Here is an 18,751-nt window from a genome sequence, read left to right as displayed (position 1 = left end):
TTATAATATAACCTTGTACATCCATGTATTGTGTCTTGAAGAATATTTGTTAACATTACAGGGCTATCATAAATCATAACATCTGCATTATGGCAGATTTCTCTTACTGTATTCTAGCGGCATAAAACTGCTTTTTGTCGTTTTCCGTGGGAAAGCGTAAACGTATTAAAAATCCCGTTAGTGACGTCAACGTGATCAAACAACGCTGCGCTGACATTTCCTCGCATTTTATGGACTATCCACGTGATTGATTGAAAATATATTCATTTTTTATTTATTTTTATGTGTTTATTTCATATTATACCATACAGAAAGCATTGAGATATGTTAGTACCCTCATCCTACCGGGATCGGGCACCAGTCCCTTAGGATTTTGCAGATGTTATAACACGAAAAACAAAAACAACACAAAAAACATGCATTTCCCTACTGTTAAATGCCGTAAACTAAAAAAAATAAAAAAAAAAATAAAAAATTCATGACAAATGTACTTATGTAGTATTCGTTGTAACATTGGATAAAAAAAAAACTTTTAATAATTGCCAGCGAAGAATACATCCAAAATCAGTAAAAAAAATAAATAAATACGGGAAAGGCAGCACGTGCAGCCAGTACAGTTAATAAAAAATTGGAATGAGCTATTGGAACGAAGTAAAACGCTTGTATTGACCTTGTATTTATCATTCAGGATGTTGTACAAGCAGGTGTAATGCCAAACGGTGATGCAATACAGGTAGCAAGTGATGAAATACATAGGTAAATGTGTTATATAATGGACGACAAGAGTTTTAAATCAAGACGTGTAATTAATATTCACAGCTGTGTCGTTAATTTGTTCTATGTACAGAATAATGTATCACGAAGGATAAAAATACGTGAGTAGAAACAAACGTTGATTTTTTCGTAATTAAATATAGTGCGACAACGGTTATATTGTCTCAAAGGACTCAGTAGCATATGTAAAATATTTGTGGGGACCGCCCATGTTTACGAATCTCACATTTTCTTGGTGTCTTACCAGTTTGGTAGTAAATGATTTTTATGTCATACCTATATTATGTTTCTTTAACGCCCGCATAAATTCCTCATTAAATCCCTGAAATATCCCCTACAGGTAAATGATTAGTGCAAATATATCAGTATTGTCACAATCGTGCAAAGTCGAACTCAGTCGGATATATACAATATTTGCATTTTCCTGATGTTTTACCAGGCTGGTAGTAAATGACTTTTATTTAATACTTATGTTATGCTTATTTAACGCGCGCATGCATAAATTCCTCATTAAAGCCCTGAAATATCCCTTAATGCAAATATATCAAAAACGTCTATGTCTTTAAGAAATCAATTATGAAATGACGACAGTCCGATCTATTATTTCAGACATGCTTTGATAGAATCTTGGAAGAACAAATCATAAACCGTCTCTGATAGTGGATAAATCTGCGATTGGTCTGGCAGAATTAATTGAAAATCTCTACCACTTGATGAAAACACGTGCCGATTTATTATGGCATCAGCTATCTTATAGCGTAATAAAAACAAATGAGCTTTTACTTCGCGGCACTATCGTGCTTATTTCAAAATAATATTTCTTGCTGGGAGAATGGCCGGGGATGGATATATTTGCTAAATAATGTTTAGATATAACAAAGTTATTCAAATTGACATCTTTCTTCTAAACGGATAACAAATTGCCAACATGTAAGTATACATTTTAAATTAAAAAAAAAAAGACTAAAAAAACTATTTTACCGATTATATGAATGTTAGCTGATATTTATTTTGGCATTGAACAAAATATTTTTAGTTAATTCTAACGTTACTGTTTAACAAAATTGAGTGATGAATGAATTCTTTTGCAGATATATTTAAATATATTTTGCTTTTTAAATGTTAGCAATAATCACTTATTAATTCTAGACTGTAGCCGCATAACGGAAATTAACCACTATTGCATTCAGTCTATACAATGATGATTATTTAACGCAACGGTAAATGCATGTCATAAACGCAGATGTTGCATTGTAAAGCTATTTAACTATACTTTGTTTTTTTTTTTTTTTTATTGTTGGCAATACTCGCTTGTTAGTTCTAGACTGTAGCCGTGTAACGGAAATTAACTACTATTGCATTCAATATGTACATGATGATTATTTAACGCAACGGTAAATGCATGTCATAAACGCAGATGTTGCATTGTAAAGCTATTTAACTATACTTTTTTTTTTTTTTTTTATTGTTGGCAATACTCGCTTGTTAGTTCTAGACTGTAGCCGTGTAACGGAAATTAACTACTATTGCATTCAATCTGTACATGATGATTATTTAACGCAACGGTAAATGCATGTCATAAACGCAGATGTTGCATCACAGGATGTAATCTTTACATTTAAATGCAATGTTTAATATCAGATACGTCAAAATATAGGTTATATATTACAAAATGCTTTCCTGCACAAAGGACTGACGTTTTCAACCCACCTGGCACCCTCCTCGTGCTTGTTATATTGACAAAATAATGATTAGGACATTGATTACAAAGTCAATTCGATTAACATGAAAATTTTTTTATAGCTGCTGTTCCAAAGTAAAGTTGTCAAGTGAAGTAAAAAGACATTGCGTTACGCTTCGATAGAACTAGACCAAAACTCCTCGAAGCGCTGTGTACGGACCTAAGTTTCCCGCGCTTTGTTTAAATACGCTGCGCGCTGCAAAAATTGTGCCGTTTTATTTATTCTATAATTTGTACAATACGGTACGAAAGAAAAATAATCTACCACCGGTTGGAGAATAAGCTTCAGATGGGAATTTCTAGCATAAGGGGACACGTTTCCGATGGGTAAAACATACTCGTATATCTGACACCCCATGCCACATAAATTTCGCGATTTTAATGACATGCTGTTGGAATGTAACAGCATTTTAATAACGATTCGTCCATCGATTAGCGCTATATAAATAGTTTATGTAAAATTCGGTAAAAATCCGATTTCTTGATATTTGCTTTTTGTACGTTGTGGTAGATATTTTACATAAAAAATCGTAATGATACATAATTTCCCGCGCTTTGTTTAAATAATAATAATAAATTTGTACTGTACGGTATGCAAGAAAATTAATCTACCACTGGTTGTTGATGCAGCTGGGAACATTCGACAGTTAAGTACTAGTTACCTCCAAAAGAGTTACCCTCGAACCGGATATGTATCTGCTTCCACATCCAGTGACAGACTATTATAATCTGTCTTATTAAGAAATATAAACAGCTATAATGCAATACAAGTAATCAAAACAAAATATGCAGCAATACAAGTAATCAAAACAAAATATGCAAAGCGCATGAACCACTATAGATTTGCTTTTATGAATTTCATGGATCCTTGTTACCATTCATTTCTGTCATACTCATTTTTTCATAATACATAATACACTCCAACTGATACGGTTAAAGCCGAAAATAAGAAGGTAATGCTATGAAACTGTCAAGTTTCACAGACCATTTAATCTGCCTAACGTCCTGAACTCGAACATATAAAACGCGATGTCTATAAAATACTTCAAATGCTATGAGGTAATGTTAACAGTCATCATATGATTTCCATATTAAGCTAAATTTCGGCTATCTTGCTACATGAACTTCGATAATTGCTGTATTTATTACTTTTTTTTGTCATATCTTTCAAGTTTACAATTTGAATAATTTCAAAACATCAAATTGGGATAAAATCTATAGACTATAAAGTTTTACAATTTTTCACCATCCCTCAAACTTTTCGTGCACTAAAACTATATAGACAGAGATTTTCCAAAGAAGATACATTTTACCACTAAATAAATTACTTTAAAATGCTACAAGTTCTTCTTATCATTTTTTGAATTAAATGCATCCGCATGTATTAGTTTCAGCAATATGACCAAATTAAAAGGAAATCCTGAAATGGGTTTTAAAAAAAATAACAGAAAAAATATTGAGTTTTTGCTAAAACCTAACAGGAATGATTTTATAGAGAAGATAGTTTACCAGAAAACTTGCAGTTATCAAGATATCGTAACATTATGTTTTATAAACATTTCTTGAACCTTAGACAAAATAAACATTACTCCCGCGGTAAGTATTTAAAGAATTTTAATTAGATACGAAAATTGCACATTTATATGCTAAGTTTGGTTTCCAATTTTGACTCAGATTCAGTCAAAGGGCAGCATTTTAAAATCGTATTAAACATTTTTATTACTATTTAGTTTGAATTTAAGAGATGTACGGTGGTATCTAATGTTCAAGTTTCAAAACAAATATAACCGTCGGATCTCTAGTTTGAATCGAATGTTCAATTTTTAAATCTCGCTTTTTTACGTTTAGTTAGAACATATTTTTTTCATGAAATGCAACTACTCTAAACAGCCGATCTTATCTATCGTGTATAAACTTGCGAAACTTAAATGGCTACAGATTTCATATCCGGACCAATCTAAAATGTCTAAAACTTGCTGAATAAAGATCAAAAGGAAAATGTGGACTATGTTTGATTCAAGATAAATATTTGCAGCCAAACAAGCAAACTATAAATTCAGCGGTGTAAGACTTAAGTTTCGATGACAAATTGCACGTTAAATACTGTAATGCTATTATTTTACTGATGGAAACGCTCCCTAAATGTCAAGCTTACGTCCGTCATGATTTCAGCAACAAAATTGCAATGAAATTATGGAAGAATACCTACAGAACAAAAAAAGACTGAGAACTAATCGAACCATTGTGCGACATCATATTTTCCCCACCATTTCTTTATTTAGTGTCTGTCTACCTACTAACTAACAGGCATGGCGGTCAGTTTCATTGTTCTCTGACGTGAACATAAAAAAGAAGATCGATTCGGTAGATATCTTAAACGATTTAAGGAACAATTTTATGGACGAGCGAATCTGAGGCATACCCTGCTTCGATATCATACATGAAGGCTGATGTATCAAATAAGCTTTAAGCCAGTATAGTAGGAATACTTTTAAGCAGAGTTGAAAGCAATCAACAAGCGACAGAAACAGATATTATAATCGTTACCAAAATGGAACGTAACAGCGAAGATAAATATGCATGTGTCGTTTACTAAAAACGGACCGTTAATTATTTAGTAGGAATTGATTGTTGCAGATTCGTTATATTTATAATGTTCTTTGAAAATATTAATTCACCGTTCAAGATTTAAATTCCAAATCAGTTTACCTACTCCAAGAAAGTCATAAAAGGTATTTGTGGGCATGGAAACGTGGACAAAATGTCACTGGTTTACATTACTTTAATGTAAAAGATCTTTTTTTTTCTTTTTCAGCTGAAGTCCGAACTCTTGTCACAGGAATGGATTTGTATATTCACCTAGTTTTCTCACTGGTATTGTTGATACAGGCGGCATTGGGCATTTATATCCAAGATAGAGACGACAGTACTAGTACTCTAATAAAGAAACAATTTTCATTCCCTGTTATGAGGCACTATATGCCACATGGCAAACATCTGAAATCCAAGAGACTTTTAAGAAAGCTCGGTAAAGATTTTAACTCTGAATGGATGTCTACGGAAATACCAAAAATATCTAACTATGTTCCTGATACATTTCCTCTTTACGGGAACAAAATCGAAGACAGTCTGGCAAAATTAAGATTGGATCAATTGGTTAAGATGCATGCCGTTGATATGGGACTCAGCAACCAAACACAAGAAATAATTAAAACTTTTATGCAACGAATGTCCACTTGTCACACAAATTTTGAATGGGAAGAATTAGGGAACTTGTTTTGGCCCCGTTATGTGAAATCTGGGATATGTGTTTCAAGCGGCTCATGCTCCTGGCCTTCAGGAATGCACTGCCAGGCTTCAGAAAATAAAACTTTACGTTTGTTGCACTGGAGATGTATCCGGCGGAAACAGACAAAGACCAAAGTTATCGGAAAAACCAACAAAGATAATAGAACAAAAGAAATCAAAAGAAAAACACGAAGAAATATAAGGAGTACTAGTGGAGTAATTGGAAAGAAGCTAAAATGCAGATGGAAGAAAATACCATATGAAGTGACAGCTAAGTGCGGATGCTCTTGTTAAACAATTGGTTGACACAACAAAAGTAAAATTGTTATGTGCATATTTAATGCGTACTACTGTACAGTCTTAATAACAGATCTTTGTTGTTGTTGTTTTTTAAAGGTGCCATTTTGTTATTATCGCCAATTTTGCTTGATTGTTCCAATTATCTGTTCTATTTTGTTTTATATAAATAAATTTAGATATGACTTCGGTTAAATCTTATGGTTGACTGCATCTTTGTAGATATTTCTCGGATATGTAATTTTTATATACATATATTCACATAAGGTAGATATGCCTTTCCAACGGTTCAGGCGAAGATTTATAAAAGAATGTAAAAATTTATATGAATATTTACATTCTCCCTACTCATTTTCCATTGAAAATTCTGACGTTTAGTTTTATGAACCACGAAATGAAAGACGTCAATGTTACAATAAAGCCCTTAGTGATGACATGCTGCTATTTTGAGGATGCAGTATCGATTTTTTTTATATTTCCTTGAAAATATAAAGTGCTATGATGAAAACTTTTATTTCAGATAAAGCTTATCATTATATATATCAGCGGAAAAATATCAGAACCAAACCTGATCTACTTTCATAGATATTTAAAATTACCGACCCCTACCTTATTGTACATCTTACATAAATTTAGGCAAATGCCAGCCAAAATAAAGGGTGAAAAAAATTCAGCAATAAGTAGAATCTGTTTGGTAAAATGGTACGTTATTAGCCATATTTTGATTATTTAGCATTAATTTTTGGCAAAACTTCTGTTAGAAAGAAATATTCGAAAAAACATTTTTCCAAATGGCGGATAACATGAAAATACGCTCGTACATCCTTAACGACGTCAGCGTGTAGTCCTTAGATGACGTCGCAGTTGTTCTGGCTGGTGAATACAATAACCGAAAAGCAGATAATAGTGTTAAATACAACAAAGTAAATGCTGTCTGTTGAAAGATGAAAAGGAAATATAATGTAAATATTAGAAATGATTTTTTTTGGAGTTCATGCGAAATGAACGTCAGAATATGATTGGTAACTTAACCAGGAATCACTAACGCAGTTGGTGGATTTGCCGATCATATTTTACCGTTAATTTCGCATGAACTCCGGAAAAAGAATTTTAGTCCTTCAATTTGATTTAAACAAGATTTTATAACAACACTATCTCTATTCCTGTCTATTGTTTGTTATAGAGTCACGCCGACACATATAAGGTAATGCGGCGAGTTTTCCAGCTTTTGATGGTAGCGGAATACCTCAAGTGCCCTTCCAGCTATCACTGCAGGCATGAGCGGACCCCTAGGTAGAACCACCGAGCTTCTGTACGCCAGCTGAATGGCTTCCTCACATGAAGGATTCTACATCTCCAGCGAGATTTCGAACCAGCTGCGATGAGGGGTCAATGATTCGAAGCCAGCAATTATAACCACTTTTAATGGTTTTATCTGGCGATTTAATGCTTACATTTCCGCTCCATATAAAAAGTACAACAGTTTTATCCTTTATTTATGGTGCTTTTTAATTTTGCCTTTAGGCAGTAACTGCTATATGCAAGCTCCATATCTTCAGATCCCCTTCCTAAATTCCAGTTTGTTTAGTGCTACTCATTGGCTTTTTCGTTTAGGGCTAGCTCGTTATTTTAACTGGGAACCCTAGGCGCCGCTTTGCTTGGAATTGATCTCTGTGTATCACTGAAGGTACAATATACACCGTCATATGAACATATCTGTGGATGTCTTTACATTGTTTTGTGTTGATTTTTTGGCACTCGTAACATGCGCAAATGTTGAGTTCTGCTCAACACGGGGCTAGAGGGCATTGGACCGTGTAGCATGCAGTCCATGAATAGACTCAATCAAACCGAGCCTGCAACAATTTCATTTTGATGTGTTTGGATACCTATAGAGTTTCCACTTTTTCTGTTTTACCGTTAATGTGTGTATATGGATCATAGAATTTCTTCCATAGAAAAAATGTTTTTAAACAGGTAATGAATATATATACTCACCCAAAAAAGTTCTGTACTAAAGCTTATATACAAAAAAAATGTAACTGAAGAAAATTCGAATAACTAATGACATTTTCGTAACGCATATCAATTGAAAGTTTGATTTTCGCTCATTCATAAGAGTAAAAAGATATTATTATGTAAACATGCAGTATAGTAGTATCTTGTGACGAATTAAAGTGCTTAGATGCAAAGTGTTTGTGACAGAGTTCGTCAACTAAAACTTAACCACACATTCAATATTGATAATAGTAAAGCCACATGAGATTTTGAAAATACATTTGATAAAACTATCAAGTTATATGATTTTTTGGCATTAAAGAAACCAGATGGATTTTTGTCGGCATGAGTAAAATCACATGAAACGCAAGTCCGGTGTGCAAGAATGTTTGGTCAGATTGTCAACAGAATTCCAAGAGAGAATATTGAAGAGAGTTTTAATTAAGAAAGAAAATAATTCAGCCATAATCATAACTGGGACGTTTGTGAATTTGTTTTAGTTGAGGTTCCCTCATATTTGTCGCTTCTGCTAGATCCTCTTGACATCAGTCTTATTCTGTCGGTCGATATGTTTAAGCTGATGGATTAAGTTTATATAGTGCTTATCCTTGGTTGTATTTGAGACGAGTTTTGTTTGTTTGTCTGGTTTAGTTTAACGTCGCACCGACACAATTTAAGGTCATATAGCGACTCTCAAGCTTTGATGGTGGAGGAAGACCCCAGGTGCCCCTCCGCGTATTATTTCATCACGAGCGGGAACCACCGACCTTCCGTAAGCTAGCTGGATGGCTTTTTCATACTAAGAATTCAATGCCTCGAGTGAGGCTGTAACCTACATTGGTGAGGGGCAAGTGATTCGAAGTCAGCGACCATAACCACTCGGCCACGGAGACCCCGAGACGAGTTTTGAAACAGGCTAAACGCTGTTTGGTTTCAAGTTGGAGGTAGCAATTTGAGACCAGTAAGAATCCCAGTGAATGATAGAAAATGTGTAATATGTAATAAGCTAGAAGATGAATATCATTTCATACTTGAATGTTCAATCTACTCTGATTTAAGGAAACTTTACATACATAAAAGGTATTGGAAACATCCAAATATGTTCAAATTTAGTGAGTTGTTAACGCTAAAGAATACCATATATATAAGAAAACTAGGAATTTATGTATATAAAGCATTTCAACGAAGAAACGACAGGTTATATGGTACACGTGAATAAAAATTTTAGACATGAATAAGATTTCACTACAATCACGTTTTTGTATAAAAGAAAATAACTATCTTTAAGTCAATCATTCTGAGGCTATTTCATTATCTTCACTTTATGTGTTTTGAAGAAGTTTATCCATTGTATCTGTCTTGCATGTATGTTTTTGTAAGATTGATAAATTTGTGGATATAGTATACTGATGTTAAAATAAGTAGCCTTTCTTACGTTTCGTTTCGATAAGATCGGTCGCTTAGCCACAGTTAGTGTTTTTTTTTGTGTGTGCATATGTATATTAATGTGTTTATCGTTTGACAATGTAAATGTTATGCAACTGCATAATTGTTAATTTTCACTAAGAAATGCAGAATTTATAGATGTATAATTCCTTAAATTTTATCAGAATGGATGTATCTACTATATCAATATTTTATATACAAGTGTAGTTGATACATTAAAAGAAATATTGTATTAACATAATCTAAATCATTTATGTTAAATGAAAAGGTTGCAAAAAATATGTGTCAGACCTTCTCCACATTGAAGTGTATGTAATTATATATATGTTTTCACTGTTCGTCATATCTGTATGTATGCTTGTTATGCCATGATGGGCTAATAGCCTTATGGAATAAATAAAATAAAACTAAACTAAAAACTAAAACTAAACTATATATTTTGTTTCAAGCTAGTGTTTAGGTTTGGACCTAGTTGGGTTCTGGAAAGGATAATTATAATAACTCATGCTTGCGTCGTATGCTCATATTTGCAGGAGTCTCCAAACTGTAAGCTCGTTTAGGTCTAGAAGTTCGATCGTGCTAATTTGCCGAAACGTGCTTGGTTTGAAACATAGCTTGTATACGGCCATAAGAAGATATAAACTATTTAATACAGTTATGGTTTGATAGGGCTGCATTTTGAATTTATTATACCTACTTGAGTTTTAGTTAAATTATGTCTCAAAAAAATCATTTTAAAATCATTTTTCAAAACTTATCAGAAGCAATGCACCTTAAAAATCATTATACACTTTGCTAATTAGAAATGCTCCGTTTATTTAACATTAGTAGAAATCAAAAGAAGGGTATTACCATGCATCTATAACCATGACCCAGTCCCAAGAACGATTTAATGTTATTGGATACTAGCTTTCGACTGGTTGCAAACTTGTGTGTATAACTCGTCTTCAGATGTTGCTGCATATTTATTTTACGTCAGATCAAAAGAAAAATGGATGAAAGTTAATTTAAGGTATCCAATCCACAAATAGGTAACATTTTGATGCCTGGTGATCTCATGTCTTTTTGGTATCATTTGAAAGATCGAGTTGTGTCTGCTAAACAAGAATTAGTAAATAAGATGATCATAAATAATATGCAAGGATCATTACATTCATGTTTTTTACTGTGAAATGATAAATCGTACATTGTAATAACTGGATTTCTATTGAAGTATCATTGAAGATTATAAAGTAAAAAAATAAAAATTCTGTAACATATTTTCGTCATGTAATTTATGTTTTCTTTTTCAGTAGGCAATACACTTTCAACTGATATACCAAAATTATATGAGCTTACCAGGTATCAATATTTGATATATTTTAATATCACAGTTATATAGAACTTGCTTATAAACTTTGTTGATCGGATACCCAAACATTTCTGAAGCTGATTTTTTCGAGGTTAACTTCAGTATTGATCGACTTTGAAAAAAAGGCAGTGGCTACGATTACGGTACCGTGATCCTAGCCTCCGATTCTAAAGAAAAAACGTATGAAAACTTTCCAATACGAAAGATCAGCTGTGTCCATATAGTACGTGTTTTGTGTTAAGAAGAGTATCTAATAGGGGAAATGAGACCTCTATGATCAGAGAGTCATCAGCTCTGGGGAAAATCTATAGCAGCGTCTGGCCTATCACAACAACAACAACTGAAAAACAAAATGGCTTCCAGTGGAATTTTGCGTATTTTAACGAGGATAAACACAAATTTAAGATTATGGTGAGAGCCTGTGAAGTAAACAAAGACACATATTGAAGATCAGACAGTTTCTCATCAATCAACCTATTTGCTTGTTATGACATTTCATAAATTAGCAAAACAAACGCAACTTTGAATGACCTTTTCACTTGTGTCATCAGTTTACGCGATAACACAGATACTCTGTGGCTGGGCATTAATAACTTTATCATGACATCACAGCACATTAGGGGTTCTAACTGACCAATCAGAGGGCTGCATTTTCAAGTACCTGCCAGTTTCTACTTGGGTATAACGAAGTATATTTACAATGAACATATAGTGACTTTTGAAATAAATATTGATCAGGTTGGCGTGACGTCACATCCGGAGCAATCGATTATGCAAATTACCTTGGAGGTGAAAGCAGGACCTCGCAATTCGTAGCGAATTAACTAGCGATGTGGGTTGTGATGTTTTAATTCTCAAATAAAACAAATCAAGAGTCATATTTTTTATCATCTGCAGTCCTTACGCTATGGTACAATCTATATATTTTTCAAAAAAAAGTAGGGTTTTTTGTGATAATTGATTTTGTGGCATTTTAAATCGGTCTGGAAAAAGTGACAGATTATGTGTTGTCTGCTCTTCGGCGCTACGGATCAGATATAATTAAAACAAGTTCCCAAGCTTATTCAACATTTTCTCAGTTTGCTATATATATATTAATCTAAACTAAATATCTGAGAACAAAACATTTTTTTATTCAACTTCTTTGCTTGAAATCGTAGCAGTTGTTTCTTTCATCTTTCAAGTGTCTTGAATTTTTTTTTTCTTTTTAAGAAAGAACAGATCAAACAAATAGTAAATTAATTTTCTGATATTTTTATGTCTTTTTTAAATAAGCTGATTTGCTCTGAAATAATTATATTGTTGCCATTTTCTGAAATGTACTTTGTGCGATATATTTTATTTAGTTAATGTAAAATGCTATAATGTCGAAGTACATTAAGTATGAAAGTCATTTAAATGAAGTTGAAAACTTATACTTTATTCTATATGTAATCTTATTGCAGACATTTTTTTTTTTGAAGAAATGTCCTTCCAGCCAAAAAATAGTTTGGTGAATTAATTTTAAAGTTTCAAATGAACTAAATGTTCGGGCATGTGTATTGGTTGAAGTTTTTTTATGTAGTAGCTCTATTAATCCCTTTGTCAATTGACAGGCAAATAACAATAATGTGCATCTTCCAAATATCATAAGACCCTGAAGGCATACATCAAACGGATAAGACAGGAAATTACCATAAGGCCACGAAGGGGTACATCAGAGGGATAAAACAAACAGGAAATCAATCTATTAATAAGCGATAGTCATTACGAACTGGTCAAAACTGATTTTCATCAATATACCACATACTGATTGGTTTCCATAGTGATTTATGACTGGAATGAATGCTTTAATTTTGTGGTATGTGGAAGCAGTCAATTGTGACAGTCTAACAATTAACAAAAAAAAATGGATATTGAAAACTACAAGATATGACTAACATTATTCTAGACAAAGCGTGCAAATTATCGTTCTCAGTTTTAAATAATTGACAAAACAGAGATCAGTATTTTTTTTTAGTATTTTCGTAATTGGAAGTCATCAATTTATTGATACGTCCTGGCTTTTCGTAAAAAAGAAACTAGCATGCCGTTATTATATATATCATTTTATCTCCGCGTGTAACACAGTAGCTCTAGATGTCATATTACATTTAAAACAATTGTAACATATAAAAAACCGCTTTGTGTTATAAATGCTATTGTGATCCTGATACCCTTCGAGGGAGAAAAAAAATCCCTTCTCCAGTATTTACGCATAATGTGCTATTAAGCTTTAAATTATGACACCTCTCATTAAATTTCATACGAATGAGAATTTAGGTAAGAGGTGTTGATTTGATTAAATTTGGAGTGACTGAATCACTTTTGACACCACAGTATTTTAATGGCAGGCTACTAAATAGAACGAGAAAAGTGAAACGAATGGAGAAACCTAATTAGATGAAATAGATTTTCTGTTTTATTTACTTTAAAAAGACCTCCGATTTTTTAAATTATAATTTTCATCCAGTCCGTCACAAATATGAGACCTTGCAACTTACACGGATCAATGATGAATATCACGTCTGAAACCTAAAAAAGAAAGGTTTCTTTCTCGGGAGTGATTTCTGGAACATCATGCTACATTATAAATTCACTGACTTATTAATATTGCCCAAAATTTTACTTTAAGCAAAGAAAAACAACCAGCACTAGTGAAACATGAAACGCTTTTCAATTACAATTTAGCGTTTGCTGTCACCTCCGCTTGTTGCTACGCAACGCGATACGCTGAAGTGCCCGGATATCCGACCTGATCAATCACACTATATTAGAAATCAAATTAAGTTTTTTCAATGCACATGCTCCAGATGATGCTACAAACAACAAAACTTTGAAGTTTCATTGAAATATTATATTGATTTAATACTTTTATTTTAGTTAAAAGTTTGAGATTTGTAGTGGTTGTAGGTATATAAGGCCAATTCCAACAACCTTGCTGTTGGGTTAACCCTTTAGCGACATGGTTAGAGTGTCCGCCTTCAGATCACGAGGTCCGGGGTTCGATCCCCGGTAGAGTCTGTGGTATTTTACTACAATGGCGACGAGGATGTTTGACAGATTCATGCATTTGGATGAGGCTAGAAACTGATAGTACTTTTAGTAGGTTCAGTTGATGCCTCGGGCTAGAAACTGATAGGAGGTTCAGTTGATGCCTTTGGCTAGAAACTGATAGGAGGTTCAGTTGATGTCTCAGGCTAGAAACTGATGGGAGGTTCAGTTGATGTCTCTGGCAAGAAACTGATGGGAGGTTCAGCTGATGCCTCAGGCTAGAAACTGATATGAGGTTCAGTTGATGCCTCGGGCTAGATATTGATAGAAGGTTCAGTTGATGCCTGGTCCTTCAATGTTAGAGAGGAGAGGAGTGTAGTGGTTGTAGGTATATAAGGCCAATTCCAACAGCCTTGCTGTTGGGTTAACCCTTTAGCGACGTGGTTAGAGTGTCCACCTTCAGATCACGAGGTCCGGGGTTCGATCCCCGGTAGAGTCTGTGGTATTTTACTACAGATTTTACACAGGGTGTCTTTGATAAAGTCCGAGTAAAATGTAATCAATAACAAAGTGAAATAAGTATCAATCCACAATGTTTTGGACATGTTAAAATTATGAATATAGCCGCCTTGTTGACTGTTCGACGTGATTTGACCTTTTTTCTCCTATTTGAAATTCATTACATATATACTCACCAAATGACCCACAATTTTCAATTTAAATGCTTCTTTGCAGACTCATTAATATGAAAGTTAAGCAGCAATTTCCGTTAGTCACCATTATTAATTACTCAAGCAGTATAAGTCTAAAATACTAAAAGCATATTAAGTTTATTTTTTCAATTCTTCAGTCCTAAGAAATACACAAATTTGATAAAAGCTGCCATTATGGCAAACAATGTATTGTGTAGTAGTGTTTCCTGCAGGCCTTTTTAACATTGCGCAGCACCATGCCCCTTTTGAAGTACTGCCATGCTGCCCTTCAAACTGCCCGTTTGCGCCATGTGCCCTTTTATTTTATCAGGCTTGTGTATTTATCCTGCCCTTTCAAAACCAGCCAGGATAGCCAGTGTTCGCGGGACATGTTCCGTGTATTGTACCGTCAATTAGCAGCTTTGATCAGCAGGCCGACACGCGACCCTGATTAAGAACTGACAGGATTATGCAATCAGTTACTGTTTTATGATACTTTAATTGGGAACAATAGATGAAAATTTGTTGTTTTTAGCATGTCGGCAGTGAAGCTACATGTAGCCTTTCATGGAAGAGATGATTGAGAACAGTCAGTTAAACGATAATTATTTTAAAAGATTGTAATCATTTAAAATGTAGATTGATTGTCGCACATTTTCGATGCGCTCATTAGGCCTTTAGAAATTAAATATTTGAATGTTCACCGACCAACCCATGAAAATTGACCAGACTCGAAATATTTTATATCAGTTTTATTTACAAGATTTATTTTAATTCCTTTAAGGATTCCATTTATAAAAATAATTAGATAAACGTTTAAGCTTTTAACAGAATGATACAAAATTCTTTAAAATCGACCAATGTCTTGATTTATAATTTATAATACGAAGTCGTACTTTCCAAGCACATGACGCGCCGATGCAGAAGTTGCCGCCATCTTGAAAATTTGAAAGCATACATCAGTATGAAAATAACCGATAACTTAGCGATAAAGTTTATTATAAAAACTTATCGAGATTTAAATGAATGAACAAAAAATGCAAGGCCCTATTTTGTTTTCGTAAGTTGAAAGTGCACGGCCGCAAGCGTCAAGCAAGCCGCAATTTCGAGTTTTACAATGAACTGTAGGTATCCACATTTATGTTTATATTACTGAATACTGTATGATTAGATGGAAAAACAGATTCATAGTCAGTTATTTTGATTCAAACTAGTGTATTTATCGCAGAAACTTCCGAGCAATGAGGGAGTGGTAAAAATAAAAATAAAATAAAAAAATAAAAAATCTAATCTAGCAAATTTCACAGCATGTACTTTTTACGTCGCATTCTACTTTCATTTTCGCATGCCCAAAACACTAGAAAAATTAAACTTTCCATGTCAGTTTGTTGTCTTAAATCTTACTGACAATGAAGAACAATTGGTTTAATCAGTGATATAGGTACAAAGTCATTGATTACATGTAGATTTGATGAACTGCCTATGCTCTTAAGATAAATCAATCATTATGGTGAAATGATATTTGATGATTGACTAAAGTTGTTCAATAAAACTTGTTGCTTATATTAATTATCAGCTGATATCTGTCTCTGAAAATGCAAGCCAACACTTCATGAGGGTAACAGAATAAGAATGTTTGGAAGTATGAATCATCAGTGTCATCTTTGAACAAAAGAAAGGAAAGCTCTTTCACAACATGGTAGGCATTATCAAAAGAATAATACAAAATATCTACCATGAGATATGAAAGATTCTCAAATGCAATGTGAAAATAATATGTAAAATGATGCCGGCAAGCATACTCGGATGAATGCGCTTTCAATGCCAAACCGAGCGTTGAAAGTGCCCTTTTCAAGGGAAGCACCATGCCCCTTTTAGAGTCTGCAGGAAACACTATGTAGATGGTCCCATTAATGAATTTTGCTAAGACACTTCCTCATGAAGCGTCACATGCAAGTCCTTGTTGAAGGGGAGTATTCAAATCCAGTAACTGTGGACTCAGGCATGCCCCAAGGAACAGTACAGGGACCTTTTCTCTTCCTATGCCATTTAAACGACCTCCCTGATACTGTCAAATTACAGGTCAGATTATTCGCTGATGACTGTCTCCTTTAGTGCACCATACAAATTTAACATAACAAGACCACCAGACCCTCCAAAAGGACCTTATGTCGCAGGGTGAGAAAAATGTGCAGCCAGACAGGGACTCGAACCAGGGGCTTCAGAATACTGTTCAGATGCTCTACCGACTGAGCTACCCAGCAACCTACACATTTTCTCCCCTTTTTATTAGCTCCACTATTCAGAGAATAGGGGGACTATACTACTTGCCCCAGCGTCGGCGTGACCCTTCTTGGTTAAAGTTTTTTCGGCAACCTTTGTTTTTCTGTCATATCTTTGTTACTATTGCTTATATCTTACTGTAACTTCACATAAACATTGTCCAGTATACAAACAAAGTATGTGTCAGGGCTGAGCCCATTATACCCAAGGTTAGGGTCACCAAGGTCTTATACTTAGGTTATTTTTAAGGTTAAAGTTTTACGACAACCTTTGTTTTTCTGTCATATCTTTGTTACTTTTGCTTATATCATACTGTAGGTTCACATAAACATTGTCCAGCATACAAACAAAGTACATTTTTGTATGTGCAGGGGCTTGGCCCATTATACCCAAGGTCAAGGTCACCAAGGAATTATACTTGGAATTATTTTCATGTTAAATTTTTTCGAAAGCTGCGTTTATAGACATATCTTTGGTATTTAAAAGATAATGACTTGAAATTAAAAGAATTTGTTTATAATCATCTGCATGTGTGGCTACATACCCCATAACTCTAATTGTTTTTGACATAATTATGCCCCTTTTGTGCTTAAACTTTTTTTGCAATCTTTGGATAAAGACTTGAAACTTAAAATGTATCTTTATCATCATCATCTGCATGTGTGGTAACAATCCCCATAACTCTGATTTGTATTTTTGACCGAATTATGCCTCTTTTATACTTAAATTTTTGATAAACTTCATTTTCTGGACAAAGGGGGGGTCCCAGTTAGGTGTCTGTGCAAAATGTTTTTGATTTTCTCTATATTTTATGACAATATACCTACATGTATTAAGTTTCATTCACAAGTGTTACTGTTATCAGTTTTGGCTTACTTTTATAGAAATTCACATTTAAAGTGGGTGGGGTAATTTGACATGTAACCAGCCAGGAACACAATTTCTGTCGTTTTTTAGCTCACCTGTCACAAAGTGACAAGGTGAGCTTTTGTGATCGCGCGGTGTCCGTCGTCCGTCGTCCGTCCGTGCGTGCGTGCGTGCGTGCGTGCGTGCATGCGTGCATCAGTCCGTAAACTTTTGCTTGTGACCACTCTAGGGGTCACATTTTTCATGGGATCTTTATGAAAGTTGGTCAGAATGTTCACCTTGATGATATCTAGGTCAAGTTCGAAACTGGGTCACGTGCCGTCAAAAACTAGGTCAGTAGGTCAAATAATAGAAAAACCTTGTGACCTCTCTAGAGGCCATATTTTTCATGGGATCTGTATGAAAGTTGGTCTGAATGTTCATTTTGATGATATCTAGGTCAAGTTCGAAAGTGGGTCACGTGCCGTCAAAAAACAGGTCAGTAGGTCAAATAATAGAAAAACCTTGTGACCTCTCTAAAGGCCATATTTTTCATGGGATCTGTATGAAAGTTGGTCTAAATGTTCATCTTGATGATATCTAGGTCAAGTTCGAAACTGGGTCACGTGCGGTCAAAAACTAGGTCAGTAGGTCTAAAAATAGAAAAACCTTGTGACCTCTCTAGAGGCCATATATTTCATGAGATCTTCATGAAAATTGGTCAGAATGTTCACCTTGATGATATCTAGGTGAAGTTTGAAAGTGGGTCACGTGCCATCAAAAACTAGGTCAGTAGGTCAAATAATAGAAAAACCTTGTGACCTCTCTAAAGGCCATATTTTTCATGGGATCTGTATGAAAGTTGGTCTGAATGTTCATCTTGATGATATCTAGGTCAAGTTCGAAAGTGGGTCACGTGCCTTCAAAAACTAGGTCAGTAGGTCTTGAAATAGAAAAACCTTGTGACCTCTCTAAAGGCCATATTTTTCATGGGATCTGTATGAAAGTTGGTCTGAATGTTCA

General features: G+C 34.2%; 2 protein-coding genes across 5 annotated transcripts in view; both read left to right on the top strand.

Moving 5' to 3' along the window:
* The first annotated feature begins 615 nt into the window (after positions 1–615).
* LOC123564979 (noggin-2-like) lies at positions 616–6,285 on the top strand. Of its 3 annotated transcripts, none has more exons than XM_045358944.2 (2): positions 616–756; positions 5,331–6,285. In XM_045358944.2, exons 1-2 carry the CDS (start codon positions 744–746, stop codon positions 6,095–6,097), a joined length of 780 nt encoding a protein of 259 aa, XP_045214879.2. In that variant the 5' UTR covers positions 616–743; the 3' UTR covers positions 6,098–6,285. The 3 variants fall into 3 exon arrangements, with proteins under 3 accessions (XP_045214879.2, XP_045214878.2, XP_045214880.2); XM_045358943.2 differs by having other exon boundaries at positions 735–875; XM_045358945.2 differs by lacking the exon at positions 616–756 and adding an exon at positions 1,447–1,704.
* Positions 6,286–11,199: 4,914 nt separating this feature from the next.
* LOC123564980 (NFU1 iron-sulfur cluster scaffold homolog, mitochondrial-like) overlaps positions 11,200–18,751 on the top strand; it is a 32,643-nt gene continuing 25,091 nt past the window's right edge. For both annotated transcript variants that reach the window (XM_045358947.2, XM_045358946.2), the window contains exon 1: positions 11,200–11,306. In XM_045358947.2, the coding sequence (XP_045214882.2) occupies positions 11,248–11,306 (59 nt within the window). In that variant the 5' untranslated portion in view covers positions 11,200–11,247. The remainder of the gene's footprint in view (positions 11,307–18,751) is intronic.

This window comes from Mercenaria mercenaria, chromosome 2 (assembly GCF_021730395.1).
Source record: "Mercenaria mercenaria strain notata chromosome 2, MADL_Memer_1, whole genome shotgun sequence".
In the NCBI taxonomy this organism is placed as follows: domain Eukaryota; kingdom Metazoa; phylum Mollusca; class Bivalvia; order Venerida; family Veneridae; genus Mercenaria; species Mercenaria mercenaria.
This window is presented reverse-complemented; position numbering and strand designations above follow the sequence as displayed.